This window comes from Fonsecaea monophora (assembly GCF_001642475.1).
Source record: "Fonsecaea monophora strain CBS 269.37 chromosome Unknown Scaff37, whole genome shotgun sequence".
Taxonomy (NCBI): Eukaryota; Fungi; Ascomycota; class Eurotiomycetes; order Chaetothyriales; family Herpotrichiellaceae; genus Fonsecaea; species Fonsecaea monophora.
Window position 1 is genome coordinate 174597 of NW_019173968.1, and position 19315 is coordinate 193911.

Genomic DNA, 19315 nt, shown 5'->3' on the forward strand with positions numbered 1-19315 from the left:
TCAAACATGGCCGCAGATGGCGGCATCATGGGCGTGAAAGCAGGTGCAGGATGACTGCGTCATGGGGCGGAAGGAAGATGGCCGCAGCCCAAACTTGGCAGGGCGAGGCTAGAGTGCCCAATAACAAACAAGCCAGGTACTTGAGCAGGCACGGCGTAGGGGGTGGCGGGGCCTCTTGGGGGGTGTCAAGTGGGTGCGCGCAGTGGTCAAAGTGACAGCTACGGGTAAGATGTCTATGAGTTTAGGGGCGGCACCACCGCCCAGGGCGTCTGGAGGCACAGATTCAAATGACATAAATCCTGACAACTCTGCGTTGGTTTGACCGTTAAATGACAGGGACAATTCCCAATCTCCTCCACACCTGCAAGCACCACAACACCACAGCCAACATTTACCGAGTACGAGGCACAGATCATCCCAACACGCGTCCAGTTGCGAGCGAGGCAGTGCGACTATCAATCTCCCACCCAGTTCAGTGGAAATCAGGAAAAGGTATTCGCCCTCATGTTGACCTCAGATTGGATTACCCTCCCTCGCGCTTTTGACGCTAGCAAGGCTGACTTTGTTGTAAATCATTACTCGGTATTGTGTGGAAATACAACCCCTCTCCTCGGCCCCTTCATCGGACAAGGCTAGCGATGACGACGACGACCAGGAAAATCATTCAGCCTGACCCGACGACAAGAATCTCCTTCCCCGTCCTCACAAGACATACACCAACTTTTGCCCACTCACTTTGTCGTGTCTCAACAAATCACATCCTTCCAAGACGTGCTCGAGGCCCTTACCCACCTTGGGAGGATGAACCTTCAGGCGTCCCTGCTCCAAAATGGGTTCGACCTCTTCAATCCACTTTTTCATAAACTCGAAGTCCTTGGTGTTGTCTTGGCTCTCGAAAAAGCGTTTCTTCACGGGTTCTCCGGTCGCAGTGTATCCCAAATTGAAGGTGGTCTTAACATCTGTCCGGGGGAATTCGACATTCAAAATCGCGCCATAATTCCCTCCAGATGAAATCACCTCTGAACAGAGCTTGGCTGTTTGGGGCAGGGAGATGGTATCCCAGATATACTTGAGATCATTCTTGGTATATTCCTTGATCTTGGTCGCACACTCTGGATCATTGTAGTCAAAGGCGGCGACTGCTCCCAACGATTTGACCAGATCAAAGTTACGTGGAGAGCATGTAGTAATGGGTTTATATCCAGCCCTATCAGGTCAGCACCAGCCAGTCCCACAATGGCATTTCGCACTTACAGCTTTGCAAATTGGATCCCAATGGAGCCGGTCGCGGAGCTGCCTCCGTAGATCAGGATGAACTCGCCTTTGGTAGAAGGCTGCGAGGGTAATTCCAAGCCCATCTGTTGGAAGAGTCCCTGCCCACAGGTAATAACAGCCACGCCCAATGTCGCGGCCTCTTCAAACGACATGTTGTCCGGAACGCGGATCTGCACATCAGCCTTGACTGCGATGCGCTCGGCGAATGCGCCATCTTCAGGCTGCAACTCATTGCCTCCGTGCGCGAAGCCACAGATTCGATCACCGACTTTCCACTGTTTTGAGTAGCCGATTCCTGTCTCTGCAACCACTCCAGAATAGTCGCAGCCCACTAGGAGACCTTTCTCGTTCATGTAGTCAATATGTTTCCAGTCGGTAGGGTTCAACGCAACCGCTTTGACATCGACATGGACGTATCCTGGCCTGTGCTTTGGGTGAGGCCGGTCGGTGACGAAAGACGCCTTTCCAGGCTCACCATCCATCACAATAGCCTTCATGGTAGCGAGTTTTGATTGGCGGTTCCACAATGGATTAGAGATTTCGCACACAACAAGTAGTTACAGTGTTTGTTCAGACTCTATTGAGGAGTGTTGAGTTAATGTACGAGATGCCTGGCCCTTCTTAATGAGAAGGAAGAATTTAAGTCCGGGAGAGTTTTTCCCCTCTGTCCATGAATTGGTCAGCGAGGGTATAAACTCGCAACGATCCCACAGCACGATCCATGTCCCGGACAGATACTCCGCACCCCCTCCTCTTTGGCTCGATGTTCGATGCGGGACCTGGAACATCAGGCATCCAATTTTACACGTTGAAAGCTGAGCACTCGACTCCAGAAGGGGTGGAAATGAGACAAGGTGAAACCATAGGAGTTGTGTGCCTGGGTCGTAGCGAGGCGACATGCGGCAAACGTACGGCAAATGCCATCCTTCGTTCTCGTGTAGAAATTCCACAAGTCAGCGTATATCCTCGGCTTTAAGATGGAGCTGGATAGGCTACTGATAGATATGCCATTCAGTAGAAAGGCATGATCAATCAGATCGGACAAATTCTCGGGGTACGGATGCATGAATCCCACCGTCCTGGCTCTCTGCCCAGTCGAATGTCTGGTGGACACAGAACCTCAGACACCGTGCGAGTTTTCGTGGCTGGTCAGTCCATCACCAACTTGGAATCACTCGCCCTTGTCATCACAACAAGACACGAAAACTGAAAGATCCGTGAGATTGTCGTGAACGCTTGATCAGAATATCATCTCATCAACACCCAGATTTGTCCCAAAGACAGGTCGATCAGTCGCCTACCTATCGTCTCCACCGTGTCGTATCTCTACAAAACTCATCTCGCGGAAAGTCTACTGTCATCGATCTATTAAAGTTCCAGATGTGGGACTCTTAGGGCGGTCACCTAGATAGTGCAGAGGATTCCAGAGGTCTGTAAAGAACGGACAGCCTGTTTTTTGAACCTTTCGACGGCTCGTCGCTCTCGAACAGAAAATCCTAATTGTAGAAGTCCAGACACAAGGCTACAGGTACACGGTAAGTGCAGCTTGCGATGGGTAGTATTCGCTGCTCCAAAGCCAACCATGCTTATAGGACCATGCTGTAAATCATCAGGGCAGTGGCTGCATATTTGACAAGAAAGCTCTTTGATCGTTGACACAAGCCAATACCAAGGTAGTATGCTCTACAACGAAGCTGTTGTCGGCATACGCCTCCCCATGGACCACAGCCTCGTCGCATTGTGTGAGGCTGTGAGTGCCTTAAAGCGGCCGCCCAATCCCCGCTGCTTCTCCAAAACAAATTATTTTTTTTGGACAATGTTCCCTACCACTTTAGACACTCACCGTCACTCCCCCATCAGGTTTTTCCTACTCCAGAATCATGGTCCGTAAACTCAAGCACCACGAGCAGCGGCTCCTCCGCAAAGTCGACCTCCTCACCTACAAATCCGACGGTCCCTCGCACCGTGAAGCCGCTATCCGGCGCCGATATCATCTCACCCACCCGCTCGACTACTCCAAATACAATGCCCTGTGCGGTCGCCTGAGACAGCTCGCGCACTTGCTGTCGAATCTCGACCCCGCGGATCCGTACCGCGTGGAAATGGAGAGTGTCATGCTTGAAAAACTGCACCAGATCGGGATCCTGAAGCAGAACCGCAGCCAAGGCGCCGGGCTGTCGTCGGTGGAAAAGGACGTGACGGTCAGCGCATTCTGTCGTCGCCGCCTGGGCATAGTGATGGTCCGCATCGGCATGGTGGAACATGTCGCCACGGCACACAAGTTTGTTGAACAGGGCCATGTAAGAGTGGGCACTGAAGTGGTTACCGACCCGGCGTTCCTCGTCTCCAGGGGCATGGAGGACTTTGTGACCTGGGTTGATGGAAGTAAAGTCAAGAGGCAGGTTTTGGAGTACAGGGAAAAACTGGATGACTTTGACTTGCTGTGAGGTGATGAAGAGATGGGACCCTCAGGCTCATTTGAGCCATACAATCAAGCTGCAATCTCTGCCGACACACTCGGAACCGTGCACCTTTTTTGCTGCTTGGGATTCGAAGGAAGTGCATGCCGATCAAGACCCCAACGAATTTGTAGGGTGCAGGTTGCACAGATGCATGAGCACGACTCATCACCCTCCACAGCCCCGGCCGAGTATCTTGATTCCTTATGCTATGCTCAGCCTTCAGCCTGGATTTGTGCAAGCAAGAAGCCTGCAATAAGCGCAGACACCGATCATGGAGACGATATGCAGGCTCCATTATCACACACATAGGGCTCAGACTGCGACCCAGATGGGCCTCCTGCGCCTCCACTTGACTTAGACGCTCAGCAGCAAGCACTGGACCATCATGCTACTCGAGGTCTCACACGATGGAAGGGAAGCCGAATCGACCTTTTTATAAGGGACGGGAACAAGAAATTACCAGAGACGCATGGTCTCGTTACCAGGGTTCTACAGCTCATTGTCTGATCTGGCTTCCTATGTACAATTTCGAACAACCCCAGAAATTCCTCCAGGATTAGTCTGATCATGACGGGTATCTTCAGGCCATCCTCAAAAAGAAAGGAGCGCATTTCATGGTATCATATAAACGGACAAGTTGACTCTGCCGGGCACATAAGAATCGAAAGAAAATTCATGTCGATGGAATCGTCGTACCGAAGAACACAATATGCGACTGCCGCAAGTGTTTGATGCAGCTAGACCGACCGGAGGCTCCCGTCTCACCCTAGGTCAAAAGCCTAAGCGGCTGCTAGTGTTGTTATAAGTCGAAGCACGACCATTTTCGAGCTTTATCCTTGTGCTCTCCTCCGTCTTTGGCACCCCTGGCGACAGTTTTGTGACTGTGGGTGTCTTCCTTTTCTGCTCCCACTTCGACTTTCACGCTTGGACTGCCCTTCTCAACTTCAAACGTAGTACTTTCGGAAACCTTGCGAATGTCGTCTCCCTCGTGATGCTCCGCGTCACTTTCATCATCACTGACGTCCAGTCGAAACCTTCTCACGCTGTCTCCGTCACATTCACCTGTGAAAAAGGCTCTCCGTCCATGCTTGGGTCGGAAACACCGGGGAATGACTCTGCGGAGGAAACCCCTGACACCGCTGTGTGCGCGGTCGATTTTCTCGTACTCGACGCGCCGCGTTGCATTCGAGGTCCAAGATATCACGGTGTTCAAGGTTGGTCTTCCCGGGCTTGCAACGGGAGAGACAGTTGCCGACTCGGCGTATCTGGTGTTGATTTTGGACAGCCGTGGCATAACATCCGAGTGCAGGGTCGGAGAGCGATCGTTGACGCTGGCTGGGAGAGCGTACGAGAAGCCATAAGTGTCGGGATATTGGTCTGACTGAACATGTTGTTGATGCTCAACAGCCGTTAATCTGGTGTTGATCTTCTCACACATGCGCCGGATACTCTCCTGGTCCAGGGTGTTCTCGGGGATTATGGATGCATGTCGGGTTGTTGTCCGCGAGGTCGACGCGCTGGGCAGTGGTGTGATGTCCCTGCTCAAGGCCAAAACTCCGTCCAGGGAGGAGAAAATCTGGCAGCTCTGGCGATGCAACGCTATGGAATCCTGACGCGATCGACGCCGTTTCCTCGCAAGACTGCTTTGTCGGGAGGGGATGGATACGGAGTTGTGCCGCGAGTGTCGAGGACTGTGTTGAGGATGGGATGCTTTGGACGAGGCCGATGACTGAGAGCAAACCGTCCGCGATCGCGGTCTCTTCAGCACTGTTTGATGATGGATCAGGCAATCTGCCGTTATTGCGGCCTTCTGGGCAGGCGAGCTCCAACGCTTGGAGCTTTTCTTGGTGACATTTGAAATGGCCGAGTGGAAGGACTCGGTATCAGACACCTCGGCAGTGTCGTCACAAGTGGCCGTCATGTCGTACCGTATGCTCATTATTCGTATCGTCGTCATGTCATTCATAAGTCTCGGGCGTGGAAATGCACTGTGGTGAAGCTGGAGTAATAGTCTCTCAGAGGGCCTGGCGTCCCCAAACTGTGGCATACGTGACCCAACGAAGGCTTCTGGATCGTTTGGGCCTGCAGAATAAAGGAGAAGTGGCGTGGGTGCAGTCTCTTGCTGTCACCAGAGCGCGGGAGATTGAATAGGTGAAGCAGGCATTGATGGCGAGGACCAGCTCGGCGTTGTCATAAAGAATTCTTTATATCCATACCTCGTGCAGTCTCCGCGAAATCACCCTGTGGGCATTCTACCATGTTTGAAACACAGAAGGAGAACAGATGCAGGGTAACGAACAGACCGAGAAATCAATACAATAAATTTAATTTAGAAGTCGCAGATTTTCTGAAGAGGGTCGATGCACCAGGAGGTCATCGGTCACCAGCCCAAACCTGCAGCAAAAAGCTGGCCATGCCAGGGTCGGATTCACCTGTTTGGGAAGCGCAGATTGCCTCTAGAGACGGAGTAGAAGGTCCGTTTGGTCGCGGCGGGACGCTTGTGCGAGTCTAAGCCTCGATGGCGATGGAGAGAGGGGGAATTTTGCCGCCACGTCCTAGGGGTCGCGGTATTTCGCTCTGGGCCTCTGGAGAGTGGACGACAGGACGTGGACATGTCCAAGAGGAATCACTAAGTGGGCGCTTGTGGGCGGTTGATGATGCATGGAAACGGAGACGCAAAGTGGGAATCTTGAAAGGCGTCGGCCAGAGAGATCCCCGACAAGCAGAACGGTAGTGTATCTCGGTATGTCGCCATTTTGCCTTTGGCAAGGCAAAACCAGACCAAAGAAGCCTAGGGTCTCAACAGAAATCCATGTGATGGAGGATGAGAAAGGCGGAATGCGTGCGTAGAGGTCGGCGGTGTGGTGTGGTGTAGTCGGATGACCTAACCCCCTCAAGGTAATGTCTGTATTGTCCCTCTTCTTGCAGACGGATCACAGATGGATTATTGGCGGGCATGGCAGAGACAGGCAATAGATTGACAACGACTGGAGCCAAGCTGGTAGACTGGCGCAGATTGGCGATGGAATTTGGTAATGGGGTTGGCGGTGGTTGCAGGTGGTTACGGGTGTCGCAGTCTTTGCTCGCACACCGCTTCTGTGCCACTTCCGTCTTGCCCCAATCACAACCCACAACTTACACACTCAAGACAAACTACCTCGTACTTGTCTGTTCCTACAAAGCTAGCGAGCGACTGTGACCGTGAGCTACGCCTAGGCTCTTTACCGAGAATGCGCTTTGTGCTTCCACTTCTCCCATGACTGACTCACCGACGGCACTGCAACAATCATCGACACCAGAGTGGCAGCTGATCCACACGCCATGGGCACCAGGTGGCTGGCCTGGCAGCCTTTTAGGTACGACCGCAGAATCCCCTGGATTTGCTTCTTGCCAAACAGCTGCCGGATTTCGGTCGCTCCCGTATTGACCACAATCTCAGGATTCAATTGGGGGACATTGTGCCCTAGAGCCGAGACCAACCCGTTGGTGAAGGCGGCTTCAGTGGCTGCGATGAAGATGGAGGTCCCCACGTTTTCGCAGAAGAGCGTCAACGAGGTCACGGCGGCCATATCCTCGATCCCTACCGCCGCCTGATTCGCGATCATTGGCACCTGGAGAGCAAGACCCACACCCATGCCTGTCAAGATCTCAAAGCCTATCCACGACCCGAGACTGGCGCTGGCGTCCAGAGTGTGAACCATGATCACCCCTAGCGTACCTGCCATGGCGCCTATCACGAGGAAAGGCGTGAAGTGCCGCCAAAAGGTCAGCAGCCCGTTGGCGATCATGGTAAACACGGAAACGGCGAGGATCAAAGGTATCAGCCGGATCCCACTTTCTGACGCCGATGCATTTCCGACTGACTGGAACTGGATCGGCAGCGCAAAAGATAGTGGGAAAAACAGGCCGGCAATAAAAATTTGAAACACCAGGCTGACCGCAATAGATCGTTTCTTCAGTAAATGTGCCTGGATCATGGCGCGACTGCCCATCCACCACTCGTTGATGCTGAAAACGATAAGCAGCGCCACGAAGCCTACCAGGCTGGTGACGACGTGCCAGTTGCTCCACGGGGATGAGACTCCCCCTTTCTCCAGTGCGAGCACCAGGCAAGCCATAGAGCCTATTGACGACTCCTGCATTAGCCGAGCTCCTCAAGTAACTTCGGTTCTGGCAAAGAAGGCAACTTACCCAAGACAAGTAGACTGCCGGCTAGATCTAACGAGATCAGCTTCTCTCTTAACGAGACCTGTATGGACTCAGGCACCGACGGCACTTTGACGGTGAGAGCTGTAGTAGTCGCCGCCAGGGCTCCAACGGGTAAACTTATCCTGGAAAAGACATCAATCTTTATAGCTCGGGAAACCGCGTAAACCGCAATACTCACCAGAAGCACCATCTCCAGCCGGGTCCGTCGGTGAGGATGCCTCCCAAGAGAGGCCCAACCACACTGGCACAGCCGAACGTCAAGCCCAGGACCCCCATATACGCGGCCCTGTATTGTGGTTTTGCACTGAAGGCGATGATGATGAAGGCTCCCGTCATGGCTCCTCCACCACCCATCCCAGCAATGACTCTTCCCAAGATCAAGACTGAGCTGCTGGGAGACACTGCACAAATCACGTTGCCTAGCTCGAAGATGGAGACTGTGAGCAGGAAGGTCCATTTGAACGAGAAGTATTTATACTGTTTGCCACTCGCAACAATCAGCCATCATGATCACGGCGTAATATATGTTCCTCTGGACGGTCGACTTACAGCCTTTCCCCACGTTGATTGAAACGCAGCGTTAGAGATGGTATACGCCGACCCGTACCAGCCCACGTCCTTGACCGTGCCGAATTGATCCGTGATCTTTGGTATGGCGGTCGAGATGATGGAGGTGTCTAGGGCCGACAGAAAAATCGTCAATACTAGTCCAATGGTCAAAAGGATAAACCGCAGTCCAGTGGGATAGTCATGATCCCGCAGCTGCTCTCGAGGTGTCCCCTCGTCTCCCGAGGTTGTTGGTTGTTGAAGCTCGAGACCTTCGCCATCGTTGGTGGTTCTCTCGCTGGCCATCGTCCTCCAGCTGGTGACAGAAGACAAACAGCTTGGACCGGAGCTGAGAGATGTGTCTGTGATAATTACTACATACGAGTACACCAAACTCGATGTTGGGTGAGTCACTACCTCCGACTGGGGGTGCCATTGGACGGCCAGCGCCCTAGCGACAAGGCACCCAGGGTGAAGCTGTGAGTGACTAAGCAATGAAGAGAAATGTAACGTTTGTTGCATGGGGCTCACAGGAAGGTGTTTAGTACTCCGTCCAACGTATTACTATTACACGATACACCGACTCACTCCGATACTGGGTACGACTTCCACTGTTGGTAGAGCCTACCTGGTCGATCCACCAATTACTCTTCACGTCATGGGAGGCCAAACAGAAAGTGTTTCCCAAATCTCGGCGTGGTAATTGATTCTGTCAAGTTCAGAAGCCGTTATAGCCGCTTCCAAGCAAACGACATGCCACGGCGCAAAGCATCTGCGCGATAAGCCTTTGATCTAACGCAAGGTCCGTCGTGTTTGTCGGATCCTCAGCCCTGCGGTTAACTCACTGCGAACGTTGAACTTAGTTTCTTTCCTCCTCTCGAGAGAGCTTGAGTTGGTAACATTCGTCATTACTATCGATCATTGCGTGCGTACCACTTTATGACCGATGCTCCGACCAGCCTTGTACCTCAGCCTTGTGCCCAAAAGTGGCAAGTGAAATGACCTAAATTTGGAATGGTGTGATGCTGCTCTACTTTACCCCGCGTCTTCTTTCTTGGCATCATCGGGGATCCAGCCTCTTCAGCCTTCCCTCTTGCTGCTCACCCTCCTCAATATCACTACTCGTGCCTTTCGCTTCAGACCAAGGAGACCGACGACTGCCCAAGCTAAGCTTTAATTTCGAAGCGTGCCAAATGCCCTCCACAACTTCTACCTTCTCGTACAGTCGGAGTGGACAATCTAGACTCCCTAAATCACGCACTAAGAGCGGTGTGTTATGGTTCTTGAGTTCTACGCCTCAAAAGCAAATAGCTAATCCCAAAGTCCTACAGGATGTCTCACTTGTCGCGGAAGAAAGGTGAAATGCAGCGAGGAGAAGCCCAACTGCCTGAATGTACGAGTAACCTGTGTATGCACGTCATTCATACGTGGGACTCCTTTGACTGACCTCTCTTAGTGCAGTAGACTTAATCGGGTTTGCGTCTACCCAGACGTAGACGCCCTTCTAGAGCGCAGTCCCAGGAGGGTTCGGACGAGCATGGACCAAGGGATTCTCCCTCTAACAGCCACGGCCACAGCCCAAGATGTCCTTCCAGCACTGGACGACTTCCCACTCTCACCGTTCGTCACCTACGAAGCGTGGTCGCAATCTACATTCGATCTCACCTCGGGAGTAATACGACCAGACCAGGGCGCCGTCGGTTTTCCTGCTACCGATCCCAACCTAGACCCTTTGCTCGCACCTAGGCTTGCTGTGGGGTCGCCCATGTCGGGGCTCGGCGATGCGTACACGGACCTTCCTCCGAACCCCATTACAGAGGAGCCCGCGACGACCATGCTGCCATCTGTCGCTCGATTTCCGTACTTTGTCGAAAAGGTAGAGTTTCCATTCATCTCGACATTTGACGGAGAAAACTGGGCACGCATCAAGCGCTACATGGTCATGCTGAGCGCTCGCAGTCCGGTCATAGCCTCTGCGATATCAGCTGTCGAGGCACTCTACGAAGCCGAAGAACTCGGCCAAGAGACGTCCAATGCCATCTCTCTATACTACGCCGCCAAAGCCGACCACGCCAAAATGCTGCGGTTCCAAGAGCCCGACCTCGAGTTCACCTTTATCGTGATGGCGCTGTTGGCTTGTTTTGAGGTAGTCTCTCAGCAAGACACTGTGCCGACCATGATGAAATCCGAAGGTCCCTTTGTGATCAAGCTGGAGCGTTGGATCCAGCAGCGGCCGTGGCCGCCCGTGGTATGCCGCATCGAGACATGGCTGAAGCTACTACACGTCAAGGCGCTGCATCTCGGGGGGAGAGGCTTCATGTCGGCAAAAGTCAGCCATCTGTTCTCGTACAACGCCGCCACTCTGACACCCAGTCTGATATTTCTGGACCGAGATCCTCCTCCAACATCGATTCTCTATGACGGGCTAGCATCTCCCCTTTTCGAATTCTACATTCAGACCCAGCAAATCGGGGCATCGATCTGCGGTCTGAACCGCCATCACCGCTCGAGGGGCACCCTGGCCGACGAAAGCGAAGTAGACCAGACGGCCCTGAAGATCCGACAGCAACTGGCCCTGTTGCGGCAGCAGGCACCGAGCCTTTTACGGCTGAACCGGGACCAGCTCCAGGCTCTCGTTCCCGAATCGCTCCTCGACGAGCTATCGACGCTGATCGACCTGTGCAACGCTGCGTATCAGATCGAGATTGTCGACCTCGGCCGCGCGCACGGACAATGGCTGACGCCGACACCCGAGGCGCAGGAAGCGCTGCGCCAAGTCCGGCGGATCGTCGACGACAACGTCGCGCGCAACCACGCCGCCGTGAACCCGGGGTTCATGTGGCCCATCTTCTTCTACGCGCTCGAGGCCGACCAAGAGGGCGGCAACTGGGCCGTGCAGATGCTCCAGCGGGTGCAGAAACCGATATATCAGAGCGACTTTATGGCGCGTTTTCTGGCGGCCGTCGTCGAGTTGCAGGGCCAGCGGTCCGACCGCGTCGATTGTCGGTACTTGTGCACCGAGAAATTCGGCATTGCACCGCCGTTTATCTAGATTGCCCGTCACACGTTGCGCTGTCACGTAGTCACAACTGGGATAATACGGCGGAGAGCATTCGGGTAGCAGTAGCAGTAGCAGTGGCAGAAACGAAAGAAGAGCCACATACAATGTCCCATCTAGAAAGAAGAAAAATATCGATGTGACTGAGAATCATTTGAATACTTTGTTACAGAAACTTGATGAACTGAAATCACAAAGTGGATCTGTACAAGCCTCCCACACGCGCGCACATGCGGCCTCCCACGATGTACTACATACAGTAGGTATGCACAATGTATTTACACGAACTATCACTGCCCTACCAAGCGACCCGATAATATCGCGATACCATCGGCACTCACACCCCTAATTAACCTGCTGATAGCCATCCTCAATGCCATGTCCCTACCAGGCATGACTGACTGACTGACTGGCTGACAAGAAGGGGGTTAATCACTCCTTCTCCAAGCCCGCCTGGCCGTCCAACGCCGTCGTCTCAAACAGAGTCACGTGCGTCTTTGCAAACATGCGCGCGGGCGTCTTCTTGTGGAAGAGGATATCCAGCTCGGCGAACGTGCGGCCTTTTGGTTCGGGGATGCAAAAGTACGTGAAGAGCACGCTGAGGACGCAGGTGCCGCCGTAGAAGAAGCCGGTTTTGGCGCCCCACTTTGCGTCATCGTCATCGTCAGTATCCATACCAAGGTGGAATAGAGATGGAATAGAGATGAAGGGGGATGATGGGAACGGGAGGTGGGGGAAAGGGAGAAGGGGAAAAGTGAGAAGGGGGAAAGGGATGGGAAGACTCACATTCCACGCCCCCGGATTCAACATGTACGGCGTAATCACCCCCGTCACGATATTCAGACAATTGTACGACGCGCGGGCCAACACGATGGACTTGCTGCGCAGGCGCACCGAAGGGATCTCCGACACCAGACTGTAACACACGGGGCCGACCGAGACGTCGTAGAAGAAGGTGTAGACGAGCAACAACGAGCCGACGCTCCACGCGACGCCCGTGGTCGGCGGGTTCGACACGGCGCCCAGGATGCCGATGACGATCAGCAGCGTCATCATGCACGCCAGCCCGAGCAGGTAGATGGTCCGGCGGCCCGCGCGGGGCAGGAGGAACCACGCCATCAAGACGCCGACGATGCCCAGCGCGTACTGTCCGATGGACATGTTGAAGGCCTGGTCGGTGGGGAGGCCGGCCTGTTTGTAAAAGTACGTCGAGTACGTGCTGGTACGGTCACGGTCAGTTAAGTCATTGCTTTGCAGGGGATAGGGTTCATATGTGATTATGAATATATACATGATAGGCTGAGATGCGCCAAAGCCAAGGAAAGAAGAGAGGGAGCACGGACGAGGTAGATGGGTAAGGGATATGATATGATATGAGAGAGAGAAAGGGGGGAAAAATACCGGAAACTCGCCCCCGACAACGTCTGGATCAACCAACACCCACACGCGACAATCGTCCTGCGCAGATCGACACCCCGGAAGCAATCCAAGTACGAGGTGCCCGTGCCCAGCTCCTTCTCATGCTCGGTGGTATATACCATCAGCGTCACCGCTTTGTCGAGGTCGACGGAGCCGGCGGCGTTGTGGGAGGTGAGCCGGGCGAGGGCGGCTTTGGCGTCGGCGAGGCGGTTCTGTCGCACCAGCCACCATGGGGATTCAGGGGCCATTGAGATGCCGACGATGAGGGGGATCGGCCAAACCCATTGCAGGGCAAAAGGACTGTTTGTTTGGGTCAGTTGCTGGGGTTGTGGACTCTTGGTGGCATGTATAGATGTCTGGATAGACACTCACATTCGATACGCCCATTGATCATCGCGCGTGAGCAGAGCACGCAGCACTCCAGATGCGAGAAGCTGGCCAAAGACCTAGACGATCCCCCGAAGTATCAGTGTCAGTTACTGTAAAAGTATCAAGACAAAACTGCGCCCGCGCACACATACCCAGCAGAGATTGACATAAGTGGTGAGATAGGCTCGCAGGTGAGTTGGCGTGACCTCTGCCGCATACGCGGTGGGAAGAGTCTGGAAAATGCCCCCTGATTTTGTTCAGTTTTTTGCACCCGTCAGCATGATTACTCCAGAATATCCTCGCTTCAGGAGAGGGACGTTTGAGAGACGTGTGAAACTTACAGGGTATGCCCATCAGAATCTGTCCGACCAGAAGCACCTCGAGACTCGGGGCGAAAAAGGGGATGAAGATCAGGCAGCAGATCAGGGCCAGGGCGCCGAGCATCGTCTTTCGAAACCCAAACCGCTCCGAGACGTATCCGTTCAGCATCAGCCCAAAGATGGAGCCGACGGTGGCCCCGTTGGACAGGCCCGACTGCCACGGAGCGGGGATTTGGAACTCGCCGTTTGCCAGCTGTTTGCCGTATCGCTGTTGGAAAGGAGGCAAGGCGTAGAAAGAACCCCTGTTTTTTTCCGCAAATCAGTAAGGACATATTAGGGGTTCGGTCAATGGACCAGAAGACCCAAAGGGGTATGTATATACTCACATCAACAGCAAATCATATCCTTCCATGATGATGGCGGTCGACAGGAGCACCGACCAACAGATCGCCTTGGGATAGAGCTTGATCGACTTCCACAGGCCCAGTTCCTGCTCGACCTCTGCGGCCGCCTGGGCTTCCTGGATGATGGCCTTTTGAGCGCTGAGAGGCTCCGCATTGGCCTCGACGGGGACCTTGATGTCCTCGACGTGCGCCATTGGTGGACGAGGGGAAAAGAGTCTTGAGAAAGAAGGGACTTATTGCGCAGGATCTGTCGACTCGACTCAACTGAGTAACCGACCGACAGTGACAAGAGTGTGTGGGATGAGGAGGAAGAAGAGACCCATGTCCACGGGCTCGCCAAAGGACGAAAAAGTGCCGTTATATAGCAAGACAGGAGAGGAGGGAGCTTAGCAGTGGCGAGCACGACTTTCTGACTAGTCCAACTGCCCAGTTAGACAGACCCTAAACCCCGTGGTGAGAGTCAAGTCAGTCAGGTTGTTCCTCACGAGTCCCCACGGGTTAAAAGTGGAGGTATTTAGTGTATACCGGACACATGGTACAGACAGAACACATGGACATGGGACGTGGGACGTGGATATGCGGACAGACCAGGGGGGAGAACGAATGTCTGGGGTACAGCCGAGATTCTCTGTTAGTGAATTTTCTCACTTTCTCATCTATCGCCGAGTCATCTAAATGATACATATGAAGGAACCAGCCTCTTCCCGTGAACATTGTAGGAGAAGAAAAGGAAAGAAAAGACTAAACCTTCCTGCGTCGGCTGCGTCGCTTACGCTACGGGCGGAGGATGACCGTCAGATGCAACTTTCCTGATCCCAAAGAGGCAAAAGAGGCAGAAAACCATCCATTGCCATGGCCCGAAATGGGTTCCCGTGGATGCGTAGCCGATCGGCTGTCACTTGGGCGTCGCTTGACGGGGGCCTTTGCCGACGACCTCTACTGACTGAGGACGCTGATGGGTTCAATTCTATCAGGCCATCTGACAAGAAGGAGTTTTTTTTTCAACTCCTCGGCAGGTAATTGTGATGGGAAATAGTTTGATGAATGAACGGAATGGAATGATCATAAAACCCCACAGGTGGGTAGGTGGAGTGGAATCTTTCTTTGGTCGGTTCCTTGTACAAATCTGCGAGAAAATGTCCGGGTGTCAGAGGGCGGAGGAGCGACGTGTGCCCCCTTATCGACTTCCTCTGATGGGCCTTGTGTGAGATGGACGAATGGGTAGGACATTGGTGCTTCTTTTCCCCCTTCTTGTAGTGTTTGTAGATGTTATATCACACGACGCCAACCTCCCGTAAGAAGTTGGAATAGAAGTTGTCGATAAAACATACAATACCCCCCCTATACATCTATACTTCCTATACCTCCACCCATCCATATAGTTACATCAGAACCATGATCGAAGTCCTCCACCACCAGCACGACCACAAGTGGTGGAAAGAGGCCGTCGTCTACCAAATCTACCCGGCCAGCTTCAAGGACAGCAATGGCGATGGCGTCGGCGACATCCCCGGCATCATGTCCAAGCTCGACTACATCCGCGCCCTGGGCGTCGATGTGATCTGGGTGTGTCCGCACTACAAGAGCCCGCAGGTCGACATGGGCTACGACATCCAGGACTACGAGGACATCCACGAACCCTACGGCACCCTCGAGCAGACCGACGCCCTCATCAAGGCCGTCCACGACCGCGGCATGCGCATCATCTTCGACCTGGTCATCAACCACACCTCCAGCCTGCACGCCTGGTTCCAAGAGTCGCGCTCCTCCAAGACCAACCCCAAGAGGGACTGGTACATCTGGCGCCCAGCAAAGTACGACGCCAATGGCAAACGCTGCCGGCCCAACAACTGGCGCAGCAACTTCTCCAAGCCCGCCTGGACCTGGGACGAGACCAGCCAGGAGTACTACCTCCACCTGTACGCGCCCGAGCAGCCCGACCTCAACTGGGAAAACCCAGAGTGCCGACAGGCCATCTACCGGAGCGCCATCAAGTTCTGGCTGGACAAGGGCATCGACGGCTTCCGCATCGACACGGTCAACCTCTACTCCAAACACCCGGGACTGCCAGACGCCCCGGTCGTCTACCCGGACAGCGAGTCGCAGCCGGCCATGATGTACTATGCCAATGGACCACGTATGCAAGAGTACCTGGCCGAGATCAACGACATCCTCGCCCAGTACGACACCATGACGGTCGGCGAGCTGCCATACACGCCCAACGAAGCCGATGTGATGGCCTACATCTCGGCCCGCAACAAGCAGCTGAACATGGTCTTCAACTTTGACGTGGTCGACCTGGGCCAGACACCGGGGGCCCGCTTCATCCCGCGGCCCTTTACCACCACCGATTTCAAGCGTGAGCTGTTCAAGTGGCAGACGGTGATTGAGAACACCGACGCCTGGACGACCGTGTTCCTGGAGAACCACGACCAGGGCCGGTCTGTGTCGCGCTTCACCTCCGACCTGCCCGAGTATCGGGTGCGGGCCGCGCAGATGCTGGCAGCCATCCTGGCCACGCTGACGGGGACGCTGTTCATCTACCAGGGCCAGGAGATTGGCATGATCAACGCCCCGCGCTCGTGGTCGGCCGACGAGTACAAGTGCATCAAGTCGGTGTCACACCTGAGCGAGGTTCGAGAGAAGTCCAAAAATGACCCCGCCGCGCTGTCCGAGGCGCTGGATGTCCTGCACAGGACTGCGCGAGACCACGCCCGCGTGCCCATGCAATGGGAAGGCCCCCCACAAAACGCCGGCTTCTGCCCCGACGACGTCAAGCCGTGGATGAGCGTGCTGGAGTCCCACGAGGCCATCAACGTGGCGGACCAAGTCGGTCGCAAGGGCAGCGTCCTGGAATTCTGGAAACAGATGGTCCATCTGAGGAAGACGCACAAGGACGTCTTCGTCTATGGCAAGTTCCGCGAGCTCGAGACTGACAATGCTGATGGGAACATGGTCATCTTCGCCAAAGAGGGAGACGACGGGACGAAATCCGTCACGGTGGCCAACATGTCCACGAAAGACAAAGAATGGACTCCTGCGGCCGTATTGGATGGTCGAGACTTTAGCCTCGCTGTTGCAAATGTCGATGATCCGGGGGAGAAGATCTTGCAGCCGTTTGAGGCGAGGGTGTATATTTCGGCGGCGTCATCAGAATAGATGGAGAGATCCCTTTTCCTTGTCCAGGCTTGAGTCTCGCTAGATTAGACTGGGAACTTCTTTACCGGTTATTTCACTATCCATAGACAGTGTTGATCCAACTACCGTGGGTTCTGGATATGTCTACCGAGTATACAGCAGTCCCTCGCTCTCTCCAAATGCCGTCAAGCTTTCTGGTCCAGCAGAATTTGTAATGACATGACCAAATCCCGCCATGCCTTGGCAACATCCTATTTTAGGAGCCCTAGCGTCTTTTGAGAAGATTATTGTCGGGAAACGTCCGAAAAGCGCGATTAGTTAGTCCCTCCCACTTCCTACAAGGAGGTATTAGCCTTACCCAAATGTATCGGAACAAGCCCGACAACCTACCTATCCTCGACGGTCAACAGGACAAGTCACCGCGAACACGGGATTAACAGGACAATTGATAACAACACGAACATGTGGAATGATGTTTCTTACAGAATCGGGCATGGACGGGTGATGAAAGCTTTCGCATCTGAGGCCAGGCCAGCAGAATTGACTGCTCCGTGCTGCTGCTCACCTTTGCTTCCACACCTACCATTGCAGTACTACATACTTACTCATTGGAGAGGAGATTTATTTCTGAGCCAGAGCCAAACCGAGTGACAACACAAATCCCTAGCTATGAGCACCCCGTCGTCCTCGCCCGAGATTTCGAGCCTGGACATCGTCGACCTGCGCGCACGCTATGCAACCCGCAAACTCTCGCCCGTCGACGTCGTGCGACACGTCTACGACAAGATATCCTCGTACCGCGAGCGCGACCCGGCCGTCTGGATATACCTGGTCCCTGAGGCCGAAGCGCTCCAGCGCGCAGAAGACCTGGTGAAGAGGTACTACACCGACGACGAGCCGCTGCCGGCGCTGTTCGGGATCCCCTTCTCGATCAAAGACTCGATCGACGTCGCGGGCGTGCCGACGACGCTGGCCTGTCCGAGCTTTGCGTACACGCCGACGGAGACGGCGCCGGTGGTTTCGAGGATCCTCGCCGCGGGGGGGATCCTGGTGGGCAAAACGAATCTCGACCAGTTCGCCACCGGTCTGGCCGGGGTGCGCTCCCCCTACGGCATCCCCCGCTGCGTCTTCGACGCCGAGTACATCTCGGGCGGGAGCTCGTCCGGGTCGGCCGTGAGCGTCGCGGCGTCCCTGGTCTCCTTCACCGTGTGTACGGACACCGGGGGCAGCACGAGGGTCCCCGCGGCGTTCAACGGGGTCGTCGGCCTCAAACCCACGCTGGGCACCATCAGTTCCGAAGGCCTGTTCCCCGCGTGCAAGAACATCGACTGCGTCTGCGTGATGGTACGGACGATGGAGGACGTCGAGGCCGCCTGGGCGGTGATGCGGGCGTACGACGAGCGTGACGTGTTCGCGCGTCGAGAGCTGCCGGTGTGGAACCCCTGGAAGAAGCCCATACGGGTCGCCACGCCGCCCGAAGACGTGTGGCGCGACGCCCTCTCGCCGACCTATGCTGCCCTGTTTCAGAACGTGGTCACAGCCCTGCTACGAACCCGAAGCGGCGAGTGGTGCGTCGAGGCCGACGGGTTCGACTACGGGCCCTTCGCCGCGGCGAATCAGATGCTGTACGACTCGTCGATCGTAGCGCAGCGACTGCTCGCGTTCGATCCATACGTCCAGTCGCACGGCCTTGAGGCCCTCCACCCGGCCATCAAGACCACGTTCGAGCAAGCCCTCAGCAACAACTTCAGCGCGGTGCGCGCGTACGACGACATCTTCACGCTGGCGGGGCACCGACGGCGCGCGGAGATCGAGTTTCGGGACCGCGTCGACGTGCTCGTCGTGCCCAGCACGGTGGACCACTTCACCGTGGCGCAGCTGGACGAGGAGCCCATGGCCCGCAACAAGGTCATGGGCCGCTTCACAAACTTTGTCAACCTGCTCGACTTGGCCGCCGTCAGCGTCCCCGCCGGCTGGTGGCGCAACCCCGCGGGGAGGAAAATGCCCTTTGGCGTCACTGTCATCGGTCAGGCCGGGAAGGACGAGGACCTCATGGCCTTTGGCAAGGAGCTCATGAGGGTCATGGCCCTGACGGGTGTTTGAAGCGTGGAAGCT

General features: G+C 54.9%; 8 protein-coding genes across 8 annotated transcripts; 4 read left to right on the top strand and 4 right to left on the bottom strand.

Annotated features, from left to right (window-relative positions):
* Positions 1-702: 702 nt before the first annotated feature.
* On the bottom strand, positions 703-1772 carry AYO21_05742 (hypothetical protein; the record flags this gene model as incomplete). Its single annotated transcript, XM_022655709.1, has 2 exons — positions 703-1207; positions 1255-1772. The coding sequence occupies 2 exons, from the start codon at positions 1770-1772 to the stop codon at positions 703-705; spliced, it is 1023 nt and encodes a 340-aa protein (XP_022512013.1).
* Positions 1773-3155: 1383 nt separating this feature from the next.
* AYO21_05743 (hypothetical protein) lies at positions 3156-3722 on the top strand (the record flags this gene model as incomplete). The annotated part of the gene is made up of 1 exon (XM_022655710.1): positions 3156-3722. One exon carries the CDS (start codon positions 3156-3158, stop codon positions 3720-3722), a length of 567 nt encoding a protein of 188 aa, XP_022512014.1.
* An 814-nt stretch (positions 3723-4536) lies between these two features.
* Positions 4537-5676, bottom strand: AYO21_05744 (hypothetical protein; the record flags this gene model as incomplete). Its single annotated transcript, XM_022655711.1, has 1 exon — positions 4537-5676. The coding sequence occupies one exon, from the start codon at positions 5674-5676 to the stop codon at positions 4537-4539; it is 1140 nt and encodes a 379-aa protein (XP_022512015.1).
* A 1282-nt stretch (positions 5677-6958) lies between these two features.
* Positions 6959-8798, bottom strand: AYO21_05745 (hypothetical protein; the record flags this gene model as incomplete). The annotated part of the gene is made up of 4 exons (XM_022655712.1): positions 6959-7860; positions 7929-8068; positions 8125-8423; positions 8496-8798. The coding sequence occupies 4 exons, from the start codon at positions 8796-8798 to the stop codon at positions 6959-6961; spliced, it is 1644 nt and encodes a 547-aa protein (XP_022512016.1).
* A 1231-nt stretch (positions 8799-10029) lies between these two features.
* On the top strand, positions 10030-11544 carry AYO21_05746 (hypothetical protein; the record flags this gene model as incomplete). Its single annotated transcript, XM_022655713.1, has 1 exon — positions 10030-11544. One exon carries the CDS (start codon positions 10030-10032, stop codon positions 11542-11544), a length of 1515 nt encoding a protein of 504 aa, XP_022512017.1.
* Positions 11545-11982: 438 nt separating this feature from the next.
* On the bottom strand, positions 11983-14256 carry AYO21_05747 (hypothetical protein; the record flags this gene model as incomplete). Its single annotated transcript, XM_022655714.1, has 7 exons — positions 11983-12195; positions 12337-12769; positions 12952-13269; positions 13342-13415; positions 13491-13585; positions 13680-13960; positions 14045-14256. 7 exons carry the CDS (start codon positions 14254-14256, stop codon positions 11983-11985), a joined length of 1626 nt encoding a protein of 541 aa, XP_022512018.1.
* Positions 14257-15457: 1201 nt separating this feature from the next.
* Positions 15458-17221, top strand: AYO21_05748 (hypothetical protein; the record flags this gene model as incomplete). The annotated part of the gene is made up of 1 exon (XM_022655715.1): positions 15458-17221. The coding sequence occupies one exon, from the start codon at positions 15458-15460 to the stop codon at positions 17219-17221; it is 1764 nt and encodes a 587-aa protein (XP_022512019.1).
* A 648-nt stretch (positions 17222-17869) lies between these two features.
* Positions 17870-19303, top strand: AYO21_05749 (hypothetical protein; the record flags this gene model as incomplete). The annotated part of the gene is made up of 1 exon (XM_022655716.1): positions 17870-19303. One exon carries the CDS (start codon positions 17870-17872, stop codon positions 19301-19303), a length of 1434 nt encoding a protein of 477 aa, XP_022512020.1.
* Positions 19304-19315: the final 12 nt, after the last annotated feature.